The 16,803-nt window shown below is 39.2% G+C and overlaps 1 protein-coding gene across 1 annotated transcript in view; it reads left to right on the top strand.

The window, feature by feature from the left end:
• Positions 1–16,803, top strand: part of CTNND2 (catenin delta 2) — a 1,223,799-nt gene that overhangs the window by 481,380 nt on the left and 725,616 nt on the right. Inside the window, 1 exon segment of the mRNA XM_030551717.1 lies at positions 10,783–10,895. Within this exon segment, the coding sequence (XP_030407577.1) occupies positions 10,783–10,895 (113 nt within the window).

Here is a 16,803-nt window from a genome sequence, read left to right as displayed (position 1 = left end):
TCAGCCTTTCCCTATTAATCTTACCAGGGATGTCTGTACTTGTTTTAGTGGGGTTGTTTTCCTGTGTCTGCAGGATCAAGTGAATAGCAGTACTCTGAGGTACTTCGTGAATGGTATGTTTACAACCACAAGTTAAAGCTTTTTAAAATTAATAAATTGGCTCTTGCATTCTGGAGAATACAGTAAAATCCAGGAAACCTCTGCAGGGTGAACTTAATTCCTCAGATTTTTCACACCTGCTGGATTTTATGAATTTTGCTCATAATTCAGGAGGTCTTTTGCAAAACACACTAAAGCGTAAACATTTCTGCCATGTAAAATAATCAGTCCTACAAATTAAAGAAATGTTAAGTAAATTGAGACCTGAGTAAGCAGGTACATGTAAGCATAGGGAGGAAAGGAGGGTCAATTTTATGAATTTGCTGATGTGCCAGTTAGATTTTAAAGCTGAAATCTAACAAACTAGATTTGCCAATTCTGTGAGCCGATATTCAAATGGAATCTGAATTAATTGAATCCAGGGGGTGCTAGCTTACTAATTTTAACACTCGGTTATTTTTAGGCCAACTTTTAACTTGAACAGTATTTCTCAAATCAGAACAGTTGGTTATTCTTAAATAATCAGCAATTCATTAATTTACCCAGAACCACATCATTATACTTTCAACAGTTCACTATTCAGGTGTAGACATAATCAACATTCAATCCATGAAATGAGCACACCAATACAGTCCTGCAAGCAGGTGTCATCAACTGTGGTTAAGGCTTAGTCGTTACACCAAGGAACTATGCAAATCACCAAGATAATATAACAATAATATTATAATAATGTAATGCTTACTTATGATCATCAGTTCATTAGTATCTAACACATTTATCACTTTTCCCAGTAATTATCCAAGGAGAAGGGATGCACTTGTCTTTACGGCACTTTTAAGAGTGTAGTTCCTGCTACTGGAAGGGATTGGTCCAAAAGGGACAAGTTTAAAATATCAAAAGCATTTGCTTAAAGTTATGGTTCAAATCTCTCTTAGGCCAGTTTCCTTGAACTTATAAAAAGAGACATGCACATAGCATCAGTTAAAATGTGCTTACTGGATGTCTCACTAGAGCACTGGTGGGCAACCTACGGCCCGCAGGCTGCATGTGGCCCATCAGGGTAATCTGATTGCAGGTTGTGAGATATTTTACTGATGTTGACCGTCCGCAGGCACGGCATGGTCCCCTGCAGCTCCCAGTGGCCATGGTTCACCGTTCCCAGCCAATGAGAGCTGCAGGAAGAATCCTGGGATGGGGGAGAATCTTTTCCACAAGGCTGGCTCAGTCTCACTGGGGATTTTCAAGGTTTTTGTGGGTTCAGTCAATATTGGGTCCCATATTGATTTCTGCTTCAAGAGGAAGCTACGGTATAGAATAGGCTTAAGGGTCATTGCCACCAGATAGTTTAACCAACAGAGAGAGAGAGAGAGAGAGGTTGTTAACAAGGTATTTTCAAGGCATATTTCAATATCTGTACATCTTACATACAATTATGTGACTCCAGTGAAGCCCTATTCCTTTTGACCTTGTTTCTCCCAACATTTAAATATATCAATACAGACAGTGGGCAGCATGACCCTATACCAGGAGACAGAAATAGGGAACAAACCAAACTTTAGATAGCCAGATCATGTGGTTAATAGGGAGGAAAGGGCAGAGCATGCCAGTTCATCACCTGTCTTACAGCAAGTACAGGTTTCTGTTGATCTGAACTAGAATTTTTAGTTTGTTTTAAGCTGTTTTTTATCTTCTGTCTTTCTAACCCTTTTAATATTGGAGAGTGATACCTACAAGCAATTTAGGGTTTCCCTCGTCCTTTTTCTTTGGGTTGGTCAGTATTTCTGTTCTCTGTCTGTAAATCAAACACACATGTTTGTACCCATTTCTGTAGGAGAATAAAAAGACAACTGAACCATCTCTATAGGGGTATACAGAGGTGTGTTAAGAGAGCCCATTTTAGGGATGAGAGGGACACTCAATTTGGTGCAACCCAAAATCTGTTGAGATAGATGAGTGCTGCACTGCAGCAGTACTGCATTCCTGCTTCTAGGAATTTTCTCAAGACTATGGCTGCTGAAAATGGCACTTCCAGAGTTTGGATGAGGACTCAGATACATTGCACGTAATATACCCTGTCTCAGCTCACATTTAAAAACTTGCCCTTTTGTGCATTATACACCCATAGAGAAGGGGATGTAGCTGCTGGTTTATCATGCAAAGCACAGTATACTTTTCACTGTATAGAGGATTTATTCCCTGTACTCTAGCTGGCAGCTCACAGGTGAGTAGCTTCCCTCCGCATCATTCTGTCCTACATAAGGGTTGGATTCAAACCTTTAGTCATGCTCAAGGCTTACAAAATATATACCGTTTTGCCCATCTTTGCTGCAGAATGTAGGAGAAATTGAAGTTTTATACCAAAAATGAAAATACAGGAACTTAGTTGCCATATGATAACCTGCTACAAATGGTTATCGAGAAATAGAAAGAGAGGAAGAAAATATAAAGGATAAATTCAACTCATCAACACTTGTTACCAGAGAGAGAGAGAGACAGTGAGACAGGCAACATCACTTTAAAACACAAATTACTTCAGTCTCCAGCAGACTTGCACATAAAGTTACAGTAAAAAGCCCCTTCCTTTCTGACATAATTGGAGTGCTGCATCACAATCTACACTTTTTTGTGTGTTGACCTCAGACACCATCTGTTGCTCAATGCTATGGGCTGTCAGAATGGTCTTTTCACCATTGTCATCTCCCTATGCTTCCTTCAACATCATTTTGACATTACAGTATGGCCTACACTGATGTGCAGAAATGTCCTCCTTGTGCAGTTAACAATGGAATGTATGTACATAAACTTGCATAACCATTGTTTCTGTTTTTAATTCTAATGTAGCATGACTCATTAGATTCCCACTAACAGTATTGTGAGGTTGTGGTGATGAACCAATAGGGAATTGGCCAGTGGGTTGAGTGGTTACAGGCTACATAAATATTATGACAAATGCTTGAGCCAGGTTCAGTACCTGCTTTTTATCAAATGTAAACATCAATATTATTTCTAATTTTAATAGCTCCTATCACTATGTCATATATCTGAAATATAGATAAGGGATATAAAACTATATGGATTCACTCAAATATTAGCCACTATAATTTCTTCCATAACAATACTAAAGACCTTTCAAGGCCTCCTGCATATTGTTAGTGGTACATTGAGGGATGGTGATCTCGTTCTATTCTCACATTTAGTCTCACTTCACCTTTTTGTTTTGTTTCCAAAGGGACATGCAACCCCTGCATGCAGGGCCTCCTCAATCAGTCATGTATTCAATGGGCTGTCAGGTCTGGTTCTGGGGAAGGGAGTGTGTGGAAAAACCTCTCCCCATCTTTATTGTGTCTGAATGGCAGCTGGTGGAAGTCATCAGGGGAGATGAGAAATGGCAGCCTTAGGGCAGACTGACAGTAAAATTACTGCTGCTTGCTCATCCCAGCTATTCCCTAAGCATCTCTTCCGTTATTTCTTTATTTGTCAGGGGAAGGTGTAGACTAGGAACATGGGGGTACCCTGTACATTGGGTACAATCTGAAAAACAAAATCATAAGAAGAAAATGTTCTGAAGACAGCAGAGCTATGAAAGAATGGTGTTAGTGGGAACAGAAACCGAGGAAACCACAAAGTAATAAACCTGCAAACATTAAACTTTACACAAAGAGCAAATCCAGAGAGAGAGAGAGGAAAAGGTACATAAACAGTGACAGTTGGAGAAAAGAAAAAGTGTCTGGAAGGGAAAGAAAGGAAGCTCAAATACATGGGAGTCACTTTTAGTTTATAGAAAGTTGAATGCCAAAATATCACAATAAAATGCATACTAGCCTGATTTTTATGTATTGGGCATATAATTGTATGGACAGAATAGGATTTAGGAGACTATTATGTTCTGTCAGTTCTATTCTATATAGATTTTGACACCAAGTTCATCAGTGTAGTATTTGAGTGCCTTCCAGTAGTGGATTAAGTCTCACATCTGTCACATGTTGTTTGTACTCTTATTCTCTTCCCCAGAGAAAGAGACCTGTGGGCAGCAGTGTATCTTATTTTGGTAGTGTGTATTTTATTTTAGTTTTTTTTGTAAATATACATGTTGCTATATGTTTATATTAGAAATGGGAGGTCTAAAATGCATTTTGCTCTTGGAGCAGAAAGTGGTGAGGTTTGTGATGGATCTTTGTTCCTGGGGTAGTTTATTCCACAGTCTTGGACTGCACCCGCAGAAAGTTCTGTCTCCCACGCAGATCGGGGAGTTGAGAGTTATTTTTGAGAATTCCATTGTGCCAGAGTAGCAGAGTTGTTGTTCTTCCGGTGATCTTTTCGATACTCCATGGCCTGGGACTAGGGTGGTTTTACTATAAAGACCAAGACCTTGAACTTGATTTGATATTTTATGGGAAACTAGTGGAGGACAGGTTTGATGTGCTCACAGTAGCCTATGTTTCTGAGGAGATGTGTTGCAGCATTCTGTACTAACTGGCATATCCTAAATGCTGACAGCTTTATGCTCAGGTATATTACATTGCTGTAATCCAGCTGAGAGGAGAGGTGTCAAAGCCATAAAAAACTGAGGCCATGTCTTCATCTCTCAGGATGGGAACAGAGTTTCCTAGCTAAGCAGAGATGGTAGAAAGCATTACTTGTGGATGCTGCTATGCAAAAGCTCAGCATCAGCGAGGAATCCAAAACTATTCCTAGACTACAGATTGAATTGGCCAATTGTGGATATGTATCTTCAGCCAACAGAGACTGCACCGTGGCTGAAAGCTCTTCAGAATATTTTCCTCTGCCCACCAGCATCACCTCTGTATTGCTTGGTTTTGGGTTCAGCTTCAGTCAGCTGTTCTTCATCCATGAGCTGATTTCATCCCAGCACTGGGCCATATTGATGGTAGTTCTGTGGCTGTTTGTGGTGAAGGATAGGTAGAGCTCTGTATCATTTGCATATTGCTGGCACTTGAGTCCGCATTGTTTGACCAGTTCACCTAGTGTTTGCATGTAGATGTTGAAAAGGACTGTATAGATAATTGATCCTTTTGGAACTCCACAAGTGAGGGATCTACTTGTTGGGTATGTCCTTCCCGGAAAGACTCAAACTATTTTAGTGCATTATCCTGAACCTGCCACCTCTCTCAGATAAAAGAGCAGAATCTCAGGGTCAACAGTGTTATTGCTGCAGAGAGGCCCAACAGTATGAGACTGGATGTCTGTCCTCTATCAGTTGACAGGAAGAAGTCATCCAGCACTGCCACTAAAATGGTTTTGGTTCTATGTCCTGGTCTGAATCCAAACTGAGCCAGAACTACAGTGTTAGCTTCAGTTAAGTGAACTTGTAGTTGGCTTTTTGCTAGCTTCTCTATGAGTTTGCTCAGAAATGAGATGCTTGACACGGGGTGATAGTTGGCTAGGACAGATGTATCCAGTGTGGGTTTCTTCAGTGTTAATCAGAGTACTGCATTTTTAAAAGAAGAAGGGAAAATTCCTTCTCTGAATGAGACATTGGCAAATTCAATAGGAGTAGTACCAGTTGTTCACGACTCTCTTTCACAAGCCAGAAAGAGTATAGATCAGATTAATAAGTCTTTGGTCAAGACCCCTTTAGGGTGTCTAAAACTTCTTGATGAGTGAATTTGCTGAACTCCAGGAATACAGATGGGCTGTTGGCTGGTGGGTATAAGTGGAACAGATCCATGCTCTTTGAGAAGACTTCCTGGATCTTTTCAGTGAAGTAGGATGACAGTTGTGCACCAAGTGTGATGAAGTATTCCAATGCAGGTTGAAGGCATTCCAGATTAATTAATCAGTTTACCAGCCTGGTTAGCTCCTTGGAGAAGGATTTGGCATCCTCAGTGGAAGCTGATAGAGAGGTTCTCTTGGACTATAGTATAGCATAGGCTTTGAAGAATTCATTGTTTCATGCTGTTTCAATCAGACTGTGTTTTCCACCATTGGTGCTTGAGTTTCTGCCCTTCTCTCTTCATATGTCACAGTATGTTAGAAAACTGAAGATATCTGTGGGTTAGGGGGGAGGAAGAAGCAGTTTGGGGGCTAGCATGTCAAGGCTGATAGTGTAGAATGGTAATGATTCACCTAGGCCAGTCCTCGCTTATAGACAGCCTCCCAACCTGAAACAAATACTCACCAGCAGCCGCACACCATACAACATAAATGACTAACCCAGGAACCTATCCTTGTAACAAAGCCTGATGCCAGTTCTGTCCACATATCGATTCAAGTGACACCATCATAGGACCTAATCACATCAGCCACGCCATCAGGGGTTCATTCACCTGCACATCTACCAACGTGATATATGCCATCATGTGCCAGCAATGCCCCTCTGCCATGTACATTGGCCAAACCGGACAGTCTCTTCACAAAAGAATAAATGGACACAAATCTGACATCAGGAATCATAACATTCAAAAACCAATGGGAGAACACTTCAACCTCTCTAACCACTCAGTGACAGACTTTAAGGTGGCAGTTTTGCAACAAAAAAACTTCAAAAACAGACACCAAAGAGAGACTGCTGAACTCGAATTAATATGCAAATTAGACACAATTGACTCAGGCCTTAACAGAGACTGGGAATGGCTGGGTCATTACACTAATTGAATCTATTTCCCTATGTTAAGTTCTCCTCACACCTTCTATGGGTCATCTTAATTATCACTTCAAAAGTTCTTTTTCCCCTGCTGACGATAGCTCATCTCAATTGATTAGACTCTTCCTGTTGGTATGCATACTTCCATCTTTTCATGTTCTCTGTATGTATAAATATCTCCTGTCTGTGTGTTGCATTCTGTGCATCTGAAGAAGTGAGCTGTAGCTCACGAAAGCTCGTGCTGAAATAAATTTGTTAGTCTCTAGGTGCCACAAGTACTCTTGTTCTTTTCACTTAGTCCTCAACTCCTCATCCTGTGGATGAGATGGTGTTGTCCTCCAGCATGCTTTCGTCTCTCCTTGAGTCCATGAATCTTTATGGTGAAATCAGAGTCATTGGTCTTTCTTGTTGCCTGAGTGATGGAAGGTCTCTGACCACTGCCTTAATGATATAATGCTTTGTCCAGGACAGTGGCTGGGATGTGATGTCCACTATTTTAACATCTAGGCTGAAAATTAGGTCCAAGGTGTGACCAGTTGTGTGGGCTGGACCAGAATTGACCTGTGAAATTCTTAGGTAGGCAGATGAGGAGATGAGGTTTTGGCCTTTTGCATCTGTGACCCTGTCAGAATGCACGCCGAAATCTCCCCAGATAGCAAATCCTGTCATTTTAAAAATGATTTATCAAATTTTGCATAAGTTTGAACATACATTTGCAACCCTACAATTCTGATGGATTAATACCAAGTGTTCTCTTAATCCTCTCTCGCTGGCAGAGCTGGAGAAAGGGAAGGAAAAGGGAGATGGTTGGCAGGCAAAATACTGGTGTCTTGAGTCTTCGTTGATTCTTATACTTCCCCTGAAAAGGCATAAGACTATCTGTGCATTTCTCTCATTGGGCAGGTGAGAATGAGCCTTGTGTAATAAGCCAAACCAAATTCAATGACTGGATAACTTCCCTCTAAGGTGTCAAGTTACAAAGCTCTTCATCTTCAAAGGTGCATACATTTGTCTGAATACATATCCTAGTTATTACATAGAAACTATTGTGTAATTCTATTTTTGTTTGGAAAAAATGAATGTCTTGTATTATATAATAGTAATTTTTTTTTATTTTATGAATTCAAAATCTCATTATTTGAAGTGCTCTCATCTACTATGCAAGCACAGTAGCAAGTAGAAAAAGTTCTCTGTTATGTTATTGTGATTTTGTTCTCTCAAACATTTAAATAATATATTTCTCATGTCTTGTGAGCATGAATGTAATAGTTCTTGCAAAGTTGATCAACAGTCTTTTCAGCTTCTTGGATAATTTATATAAATATTGTATATGAAGTAGGCAACTATAAAAAGCTTAATAAAGTCAGAAAAAAAATGTAAATACACACAAACACAGTAACCCCTCCACATTTAAAATAAATAGCCCAGTAACATGCGACTAAATTCTGTCCTCAGGTATGCACATGCATATCCCATTGACTTTAGTGGGCATTCTATAAGCATGAAGTTTAATTTCAATTTTTTAGACTGACTAATAAGTATTGTAATTCACCACTACCATAACTCCGCTAAAGACCCAACATGTTTTTAAAATTGCATATACTACTCTAAAAATACTTCATCTGCCACTAAGATGCAGCAGCCTCTAGGGTGAAACATGGCACCTAAGTAGTAGAACCAGAGTAACTTTTGTTGTCATTGGTCATTGGTATGGTGTTCATACATAATTACTTATGGAATTTAAACATATATTATATGGGTAGTGATGCAACAGATAATCAGTTTGGTTTCACCCCTTACACACTCTGGGTATTTTGGTGGTATTCATATTCAGGCAAATATTAAGTGGAATAGTAATTGAGTGCCAAATACTTAAAATGGCCTCCGTCAAATGTCAGTGGCATCTTAAGTACACTTGGTTTGCATCCTGCCACTCTCACACTGTGCTGAGATCCTACCTCATTTTATATGCAGGGCTTACATTATTCTGTGCCAATATAAGGGGGGTGATGAGACTGAACTGGATAAAATAAGAACCAGCCTTATCATTTCATCGCCTTGGAAACTGAAGTGAACCATATCTGAGATTAGAGAAATGTAATCTCACTCAGATTGCTTTTGGATCCTGGGGCTGGAGGCTAGGCAACAGGAGGGAAAGGTGAAACTTCCTGAACCTTCTGTTACTTCCTTCTCACTTTCAAATACTCAGTTCTGACCTTCTTTTTTTTTTTTAATATAAAGACTGGAGGAAAGTGTGTTTCTGTAGTCCATCATACACCACTCCGTTAACCAGCCAAAGGAGGTTACTGAACAGCAATGCAGGGAAGGAGATCTTTCCTCACAGGAGATCAGTGATCTATACAGCTAGATCTTGTTGATTGGGGAAGCTCAGGATTCAATTGACGGACTCTTATTTTCTGTGCTAGAAGTTCATATTTTCCCAGAATAGGGGTCTAGATCAATACTAGGCATTGGATTGGGGCTCTTCCATTTTAGAAATCAGTGTAACTGATTGCTATAACACAACATGGCAATCATCAGGGTTTGATAAAAAGTGATTCTGTTTAACTAGGCTTTTAATTAGTTCATTTATCAATTAGTTACCATTATGAAAAACACAGAGAGGGGGGTATTCTGTGTGAATAATTTTGCAGTGTTTTTACTGAGTCATCCAGAAGGGTGACTCAAACATGTCATTGTTTTGTTTTGTATATTAACTGTACTGTTGTGGGATACTGTGGTGGTAAATACAGTGCAAGCGACTGAATAGTCATCACACAGACTATTTGTTGTGTGATAGCACTGAGTTTGTTTGTTTCTGCTTTTGTGTGTGTATGTGAAAGAGAGACTGTATATATGAGAACACACAGATTCAGCACTGATGTGTTGCCAGTATTTTAACAAGGGATTCCCACAACATTTTTTACCTCAGCCTGTGTCTCTCTTCTTCTCCCACAACCCAGTGCTTTTCTGGCAACTCTCTACTCCGCTGAGCCACTTGCTGGCTTTTATAATTGACCTCGGACAATCAGTCTCAGCTGGGAGGGGGCTGATCCCTCATAGGTGAGGCAGGACCTAGCTAACATTAAAGGGCCAGCCATGTACACTAGCTTTCTCATAACTATAACCAAGGAGAAAAGGCAGCATAACTTGACAAATTTATAATAAGTGCATTTTGCTGAAATATTCTTTGTTCTTGAAAAATATACTGAGTACTCCACATGTTCAGACAGCCCATGGAGAAATGAAGATCTTGTAGTGGGTGTTCATTTTATACTCACCTTGTAATGTGGTGATGGTTTGTTTTTTTTGGAAGGGAGGGGGTGTTCTGTGGGAGTTGGATATGTGGTGTGTGTGGGGGGAACTTATATTTGATGCAATCTGGTGCATTTTAAAAAAAATCAGAAATATTTTATGAGCTCTATGGCTATGTTTTCTCTGGCTTGGTAATATCCAGAGAATTAGGGAAATTACCCTAACCCTACCATCAGCTAGTGGCAGGATTTTAAGAAGGGGCTGCTCTGAAACCACAAGAGTTTACCTCCAACACAACACCAAGATGCTGAAATTAAACTTTGTGTCCAATAAAAACACACTATCTTATAGTTTATTTTTCCATTATGTTGCATGATGAATATTTAGCTGAGTACAAACGATTTCATCACCATGTATTATTCTCTACAGATCCCTTAGCTGAGGTGTAATAAATGTCAAAAATTGCTCCTTTTGTTTTAGCATCTTTGTATCAGCTTAGTGAAAACCTATTACACCACCATTAAGAAAAACATATGCCCTAAGGATGGAATTTTGACATGTCTGTCACTTAATCTCATTTGAAAATTTCACCCTAAATAAACTAACTCCATTTATAATGCACATGATCAGAATTATGAGTGAACCAGCAAGTGTTATCATATACATTTTGACTCTGAATGTGTTAAAAAGAGGGGCGAGGGGAAGCTTTTCACAGAAGCTGTCATAGTAACACTTATTTCACAAGCTATAATTTGACACATGAACTGAAATTCTTTCTGATTCTTGCAAAGATCATTGAGTGAATGTTTGTGTTTGTGTTTCAGGAGCTGCAGTTTGAGAGACTGACTCGAGAACTTGAGGCTGAACGCCAGATTGTAGCCAGCCAACTGGAGAGATGTAAGCTTGGATCAGACACTGGAAGCATGAGCAGCATTAGGTACTGTACGAATTGCTCATTTGTCTGTCATTGTAATGAATTGCCATTGATAATAAATTGTATTGATCATCTTCTTGTGACAAATTACACACCAGGGAATGTATGCTTTTGGTAGACTGCTGAAAATTTATATTAAGTGACCTGATTTTTTATTTTCATCTGATATGACAAGATGATGAATCTATGGCATGCTTCGGTGGTAGAATTTTCAGCACCAAAACTATAGGGGCATTGAAATGAAGTAATTGCTATAATCAGTTGAAGTAATTTTTTTTATTGGATTGGAAATCTGAAGAACTGGGGTGACATCTTGGCCCCACTGAAGTCAATGACTCTTATTTTCTTCAGTAAAGCCAAGATTTTACCTTCAGTCTGTGGTGACTATGAAATCTATATGCTTCAGACAATGATCTTAAAGTTGAAAATCCAGGTCAGTTTCCAGCCAAGACATTTTACTCCACATGCACAAGCACACATGTGTAATTACACAAACATATGTGTTTTCTGACCATCCACGCACCCCACATTCTCCAAGTTCAACAATCAGTTTAAAATATTTAACATATTATTTGAAATATATATAGAATTTCAGTGGGCTTTTCAGAAGTCACTGTCCTGTAACATCAATACATAATTATACAAATGTCAATTTCCTTTTTTAATTTTTTTTTGCATGTGCTCTATTATAGCAAAGTTATTAGATACATTACATAATTTTCATCCAGAAGTTCAGTATAAGTAATTACCACCATAAATTGGCATATCGAAATTAGGGTGTTTTGACACACATTTGATTAGGTTGAACCTATTTTTTAGAAGAGTAATCTTAATAGAAGAAACTTGGTTTAGGTTATTGGTGTTAAATGCCTTATACTTCAAACCCTTTCTCATGTGAGTAATCCCAGTGAACTCTGTAGGATTATTTATGTTAAAGTTTTGTAGAGTTGGGCCTCTACATGGCTTAAGATAACAAAGGGTAGGTTTCTTTCAGTTTTCTCTCTCTCTCGCACACGTGCACTCACACACACCTATGATTTATTAGCTTGAATTATTTTGAAGTATAAAGAAGACATCATTTCTGATAGTCTATGTTCACATATATTTCAACAGAAAACCAGTTCTACAAACTGCTAAATGGTAATTTTGTCAAAAATTATTCTAGATCCAGATGCAGATCTACTTCACTATCCATGAACCAAAATGATAAGGCTAATATTTGTTTAATACAAAAGACCAAGCATGACACTTCATTCTGTTTTGAATTTTGTTAGACTACCAGAAAAGGTTCAGAAAAATCATTTACTGAAAAAATCCTATTCCTCTATTCAAGTAATTCAAATTACACCTCAATCAAGAAGATGGTTGTTTTGCAGGGAACATAGGAAGCCTCTGAAATCATTTATTAATAAAATGCTAAAGGGGCTAAAGTCTAGCAATTCAGTTAAAATAATAATAAAAAGTCTCTCACCAATTAAGTTGAGTCAAGAAGTGAGGTTGACATTAAAACAAGGATTCCTTATCAGTAAGCATTTTGATCTTTTTTCTAATGGTTAAAGTGTCTTGTTTATATTCCAAAACAACTCTTCTCAAGATCAAAGCCCAATTTTAGCCCAGTAATTTCAATTATAGAAAGCCACATTCATTCAAAATGAAATATCTGAAAAGTTTAAGTATGCTAGTATTTGGTTTCAGGAAAACTATTTAAACTACATTGAAAGAATTACAGTAACTCTGCGACTTTAAGCGAAATGATGTTAAGCAAATCCAATTTCCTCATAAGAATTAATGTAAATAGGGGGGATTAGGTTCCAGGAACATTTTTGTAACCAGACAAAAAAAACTAAAAACAATTTAATACTGTACACAGTGATGATGATTGTGAAGCTTGGTTGAGATAGTGAAGAAGAGGGTGGGATATTTCCCATGGAATGCCTTGCTGCTAAATGATGAACTAGCATTCATCTGAGCCCTCAAGAGTTAACACATTGTTGTTAATGTAGCCTCACACTCCACAAGGCAGCAGGGATGGAGGGAGAGAAGAAAGCATGGCAGATATAGAAAGAGACACACACCCTGTATGTGGGAGAGAGAGAGAGAGATGCGCATTGCCCCTTTGAGTACACTGACCCCACTCTAAGTAAATTGCCTTTTTAAGTATATCAGCAAGTTGAGATAGCAGCTGCACCCAGCAAGCTCCCCTACATCCTGAGCCCTGTCCTGTCTCCACCCTGCTCTATATGGAGAAGTGGTAAGCGGGTGGCAGGAGCAGGGGGAAGGGGAGCACCTTGACATTAGCCCTCCTCTTTCCCCCGCCCTGCACAGCAAGCAAGGGGCTCCCGGAAGCAGCTCCAAGGCAGAGGGCAGGAGCAGCACATGGCAGTGGAGGGAGGGGCAGCTGAACTGCCGGCAATTGATAGCTTGCTGGGCGGCTGCCACACAGGGAACTTAGGGGAGCGAGGAGCTGATAGGGGGGCTGCCGGTCCACCCTGGTTCCAAGCCCCTACCAGCTAGCTGCAATGGGCTGCTCTTCCTGCAAGCAGTGGACAAAGCAAGTGGCTGCCAAATGACATTACAAGGGAGCATTGTGCAACTTTAAATGAGCATGTTCTTTACTTGATCAGCAACGTAACAACAAAACAACATTAACTGGGTTGACAAAGTGAGGAGTTACTGTACATTATTTTCTAAGTTTTCCAGACAATCGCCATATTAAATAAAGAATCCTCTGGTTTCTATGATTGATTGGAGGTGGGGGAGGGGTTAAGTCATGCTTCTTGGTTTATCAACAGCCCCCAGGTTATTTAAAAATCTCTAAAAGAAACTGTTCAATCTTTTAAGGAGTTTGGGAATGAGATTGTTGATTTGTTTCAGGAAAATGTTAATAGCTGCACCAACTCAAGAGATTTCATCTAAAATGTTTTCAACATTTGTCACTGGCCTGAGATACCTTTTACTTACCAAAATTTAGAGTTTCTGGGTTCTAGAATATTTAAAAAAAAATTGAAATTGCATGGTCCAAAGCAGGCAGTTAATAGGTTAACATCAAATTAAACTTTTCAGAATTAGCACATTCCTATGAAATTAAACAATAATCTAGACCGTGGCATTGTATCTTTCTTGTTTTTATTTGGAGGACTTAATAAAAGTATTTAATTTTCTTAGTTCTAACTTTAAAAAAAATAGAATTCCTTCTTTCCAAGTCAAGTCAAACATTAAATGGTGTAAGTGAGGGTGAAGTTCACACTCACTGATAATTCATCCATATTTCAGTTTGTCCTTCTAGTTTCTATCGCGGTTTAAACAGAGGCATCAAAATCTGGGTAGGGAGAATTGCTACATTAAATAAAATACAGTGCAATCATACATGCCACAAAATGATAACATTATAGTGTCTGGTCTAGCAAGGGGTCATAATCTCTAGAAGGAGGCTTGCTTAAAATACTGCCTTTTAATATCTACTATTCTGCAAAGAGAGATATGCTTTTCACATCGTAATTGCTCTTTCAGTATAATGTGATTTCAATAATTTAGTTTATATGTCACCTTCTTGTTTTGTTTATTCAAACCCTAAGAGCAAATTTGTAAAGAAACAGACTGAAACTGATTCCATTCTGTATGTAATGGTCTTCAAGACCGATGGTCGTTATTAATTCAGATGTTAATAGATTTTTCCTTGAATTAGAGGTGAAGATACTACACACTACTGAAATCCCACCAGGGATTCTTCTCCTGTAGATTTGCTGTTAATGCAGGTGACTTCTACAGCTATAATGATGCTCTGAGCAGTTAGCAGGTTTTCAAAACAAAGTAATGAAAATTAATTTCAAAGTGTCTCAAATCTTCAATACTCAAATCATTTGAAGTAATTTCTTGGGCGTGGTGAATAAATGATAAATGCTATAAGGAAGCTGATTGATTATAGATTTGGGTTGGGATAGGATTAATGCTTTTATAAAAGTATCTACAATTAACATTGTATAAGCTCACATTAACATGTACCTTTTTTTGGTGATACTCTTTTAAACAGTATCTTTAGGGCATTCATAATTTTGGCATTGGCTGACAGGGGAAAACTATGGTGGTAAGGACAATTTCAAGGAGCTGATTGAAGTCCTGAGCTACATGAACTGTTTCCATTCCATGAATGTTTTACATGTGGAATAAACAGGAAAGTTTCCTGTTTACAAATAATTGCATTTTCTTTTTGTTACTATTGTGATTAGGTTATGACAAATGCTATTTTTAGCCCAGGAAAATGTGAAATATATGGATCCTGAATAATCCACTTAGAGTCATGTGCATTTTTGCCATGCTATCACCGAGCATGAAAGGCAGGCTCAGCTGCCTCCAAGACACCAACCCTCTTTTAGAATACAGTGTGGCAGCTGCTTTATGGGACTGACGTTTATGCTGAGGAAAAGGGAGGAGACTGGGTGGGACAGTGGAAGGAGCAGGCAGGTCAGCGTGGGACCCAGGGAAAGGTTTGTGATGCAAGTTACCCCCTCTCCAGTGCAACAAAGAATACTTGGTAAAGCTCATACAGCCCAATGTCTCTCTTATATTTTCTACAGAGCCCTTTCCTGAGCGTCACTTTCCCTATCTGTAAATTGGGGACAATTTCCTTTATGAAGCACTCTTAGATCTGTAGGTGAAAATTGTTATAGAAGTACTGACTTTTATTCTTTTATGTCAGTAAAAGGAAACAGTCCTTAGCACAATATGCCTCTATCATAGCAGTAAGCAGGAGGCCTGACGTGAGCTTCTGGGCAACTGGACATTTACCAGAGAATCAGCCTCCTAGCATGCCACAGGAAGGAGGGCCCAGATGAACCCTTCATAGTCATCAACAGAATCATCTTTGATGGGTTCACTAGCACTCCAACAACTCCCTACTGAGTCCCCTTGCACTTTCTCTGCTCAGCTCTTCATAGAAGGCAATGTAGTAATCATCCCTCTCACTGCCACTGATCACAGCACTTGGACCTTTTCCCTTCAAGACCTGGTGCCTTTCCTTTTGTCCACAAATAAGGCTGGCTCTCTAGCACTCTGTCTGACTAAAAAAAAATAAATTGCTAGTGGGAGGGAGAGGACAGAGCCATGCTGTGTATGTAGAAAGTGCTGCGAGGTGGAGTGAAGGAGGAAATGCAGAAGGAGCAGACACTGCAGATTGCAGGACCCACAAACACACACTCACACAGACCCACACAAACACATCCAATACTAGAGCGAAGCACAAAAGGAGAATACAAAGATGAGGAGAGTGGAGGTGGGTAGGAGCCCTGTATGTGGGAAGAAACGGGAGTAAAAGAGGAGCGAAGGAGGTACAGAGATGGGTAGGGGATACAGGAGATAACAACAAGAGTAGGAGTGAAAGCAGTGGTTAAAAGCTTGCAAGGAAAGAGGGTGGGACACTGGAAATGGAAGGGGTAGAATCAATATAATTCTGAAATTCGCCTCCCTACCCCCCAAAGTTTCAAATTCCCACATTGACAAAAATCTGAGAAGGGAAGGGAGATCACCCTGTACAGAGAATAGTGAAACAAAGGGAACTGTAGAAACAAAGAAAACTTCAAGCTAGTAATTAAAAAAAATTGCCATAAATCCACTGTGTGGGTTAATTTCAGCGTCGTTTTCTTTATTTGGTATGTTCTCAATTTTTTCTATAGCCAATTGGGTTAAAGCATTTTTTTTTCAACCACTGGTAAAAATCTATATGCACCCCACTTCCCCAGCAATAATGTTCCTTGTGATCAAATATTTGTGAGCTAGAAAAGCAGTAGAGAACTACAGCTATTATGGTATTGTGTGTTTAAGTAAACTCCTTGACATTTTTGCAATAGGGTACCATTTGTTGTACAGCGTTTTCAAAATGTACTTGAGGGATAAAGGTAGGCTCACAGTAGAGGTG

The sequence above is a fragment of the Gopherus evgoodei genome, chromosome 2 (genome assembly GCF_007399415.2).
Source record: "Gopherus evgoodei ecotype Sinaloan lineage chromosome 2, rGopEvg1_v1.p, whole genome shotgun sequence".
Lineage (NCBI taxonomy): Eukaryota > Metazoa > Chordata > Testudines > Testudinidae > Gopherus > Gopherus evgoodei.
This window is presented reverse-complemented; position numbering and strand designations above follow the sequence as displayed.